General features: G+C 51.8%; 2 protein-coding genes across 2 annotated transcripts; both read left to right on the forward strand.

Annotated features, from left to right (window-relative positions):
- Positions 1-208: 208 nt before the first annotated feature.
- Positions 209-513, forward strand: PPTG_16331 (hypothetical protein; the record flags this gene model as incomplete). Its single annotated transcript, XM_008913166.1, has 2 exons — positions 209-214; positions 268-513. The coding sequence occupies 2 exons, from the start codon at positions 209-211 to the stop codon at positions 511-513; spliced, it is 252 nt and encodes an 83-aa protein (XP_008911414.1).
- Positions 514-1,867: 1,354 nt separating this feature from the next.
- PPTG_16332 (hypothetical protein) lies at positions 1,868-2,461 on the forward strand (the record flags this gene model as incomplete). Its single annotated transcript, XM_008913167.1, has 1 exon — positions 1,868-2,461. The coding sequence occupies one exon, from the start codon at positions 1,868-1,870 to the stop codon at positions 2,459-2,461; it is 594 nt and encodes a 197-aa protein (XP_008911415.1).
- Positions 2,462-2,719: the final 258 nt, after the last annotated feature.

The following is a 2,719-nucleotide window of genomic DNA, read 5'->3' on the forward strand; positions in this document are numbered from 1 at the left end:
GCGCCCGATTTCGATGCCGACACCCTTGCGGAATCGGTATTAAGTCTTAATCACCACGCCACCGCACTCTATTCGAACCACGTTGCGCGCAAAGCCTCTTTCGCGCAAGGCGCGGCTCTGCTGAGACTGGCACTATCCACATACGCGCCTAGCTACCCTCGCTTTCAAACACTACTGACGGTACGGAAAGAAACAAAGAAGCGAAAACATGGAGGTGTCCACCATGCTGTACTCTTTGGCGTTGTCTGTGCTCTGCTTGGTGTGGAGGCTGAGCCCACACAGCGCATGTATCTCTTCATGACTACACGCGACATGCTGAGTGCCGCCACGAGGCTCAATCTGGTGGGACCGCTTGAAGCAGCGAAGTTGCAGTTCGAAATGACACCGCTGTTGGAGAATGTGTTTCAGGCCAAGAAGAACCGAGTGGTGGAGGACTCGTACTCGTCTGCCCCTGTACTGGACCTCGTGCAGGCCATGCATGATCAGCTCTACACGCGTATTTTCAACAGTTAAAATGCGCTGGTTGTAGAACTCTGAGGTGAGCAGCATGAAGGATTCCAGATTGGCAAAAAGAAACTATTCCCGGATTGCGCGGCATCAGAGCTCATGCACCCAGGGAGATTACGAGATTTTATTTTTCAGCAACAATGAAAGAGTGTTCCGAAGGATGCCCATCTACTCATCATGAACGAGAAAAAGTTGCAACCTCTGGGATAAGTATGCAGAGCAGCAGGATTTCCCTCTTTCTAGTGAGTGAAACTTAACATTCACAAGTGATAATAATGGTACGTCGATTGCTTCGAAATGAAACAGAGCGCAAAAGCCAGCTTGGAATTCTGTAATAAAGCATTGACATTCGTGCTGATTTTCTGTTGACAATCTACTGGATTGGACAAGAAACAGACTGGCTACGATTGTTAAACCTTCAGGACGCACCTAGCGTTCATTTGCCCGACAAGCTAGCTCTTGAGTTTATTTCTCGTGTGAATGGGTGCGGGCATGGGTACGGGATCAAGTGTTACGCCTCCTCTAGCTTTGCGACACAAGACACGGTATTGAACAAATCAAAGGATCGAAGACGAATGTAACGTCGGCCATGCAATGAGCAAGGCGATCGATGAGTTACAATAAAGCGTCAAGCAGTCGAGTAACTTGCAATTGATAGTTGCTGGCTGCAACGGAATCGGATACGCAATACTAGCTGAGCGGAAAATATCCAAGGTTGACGTCGCGTTGCCTCTCGTGTGGCAGCTGTGCTATCTAGGCTCCCACTCCAAACCGGCAAAAACCGCTTGAGCTGCTACTGTCTCGTGTCGAAAAAGCGCGTCTTCACCGCTTAACAGAGTGTGAATCGTTGTAGACTGGGGGACCAAAAAATCCGTCAGCAGTTGAGCATGCTTACTCGAGAGGAACAAGAAGCCATTGCCTGAGCTCAGGTCCCAGTTAAGTAGCGGGTGCAACTTGTAGTCGGACTTCACGTGGATATTGAGGTACTGGACTTCTCTTTCGGCATGCAGACTCGCGTTAAGCAGCGCTAGGTCAAGGCAAGCATGCGCTATTTCGCATCCGCAACTTCTGCGCCGAGCGAACAGAATCCGCTATCGTGGTGCATATTACTCTCGGGTAGGGACGACGTCGATGGGGCAATTGTAAGCGCCGACGAGTTGAAGTGGCAATATAGGTTTCTGATTGGTTAAAACAGATAGAAATTCTGTTAGAAATGCGATTCGTTTCTCACTTTGAAAAGGCAAGCAAAAGCGAAGCGACAGAGTAAGAGGAGCAGCAGCAACGAAAGTGGCGTGGGTGCCTCGCAGTCCACGTCGGATCTGAAGAAGTCACGAGGCATAGAGCGGAGAGACCGACGAAGATGGCCACGCGTGCCAGGAAGCGCCAACGTACCCATCGCCAGAAGCCGGGCTCGTTCTGGGCGCTGGACGAGGAGGAGGATCATTTACTGCACATGGATCCGAGTCTCATGACGGAGCGGCAGCAGCTGGCGTTTCTACTGCGAACAACGGCCCACGAGGCGTCCGATGCGTCTCACTCAGGTGATGAGAGCTCCGATGACGAGACTGTGACGTCCCCGCGTCCCACGAAGAAACCCAAACGGATACAACGCTTGAAGCCACCAACGGGCACTACGCCTACCCGCCGGGGCCCTGGGCGCCCACCCAAGCACAAGAAGAACCTACAAGTAGCAGATATGAGGCTGCACGTATCGAGCTCGTCCGAGACCAACGACAAGAAGCTCGAGGCCAAGGTCAGTCCGTCCGGCTCGGACGACATCGCACATTTGGACGCGGCGCGGTCTTTCGGACAGAGAACACCACGCTGCGCCCTATGCTGCGACTATGATACTGCCTATGAGGCGTCTTTCTCGGACGCGCTGTTCCTGTGTCCTGCATGCGACCAGAAGTACCCGACGCAGCAGACCCTGGGGACACGCGCGTGTATGACCTAAAAGCTCGAGAAGATTGAAGAAGATCGCTATCCACAGCCATGAAGCACCCAAAGAACAACGAACTTGCGATTAAAACAACCAGCGAAAGGAAAACAAGCTCATCGAACGGAGCAGGTGGAGCCAACGATGACCAAGCGAGTACCTCCATCCCCCAGTTGATATTTATTGTTTATTTTTTCTAGTGATGTTGAGGAGGACGAACAACAGAGCAGACCACTAGCGACGCGCATGAAGAACGAGACCCAAACCGTAACATTT

Source organism: Phytophthora parasitica, assembly GCF_000247585.1.
Source record: "Phytophthora parasitica INRA-310 unplaced genomic scaffold supercont2.52, whole genome shotgun sequence".
Lineage (NCBI taxonomy): Eukaryota > Oomycota > Peronosporomycetes > Peronosporales > Peronosporaceae > Phytophthora > Phytophthora nicotianae.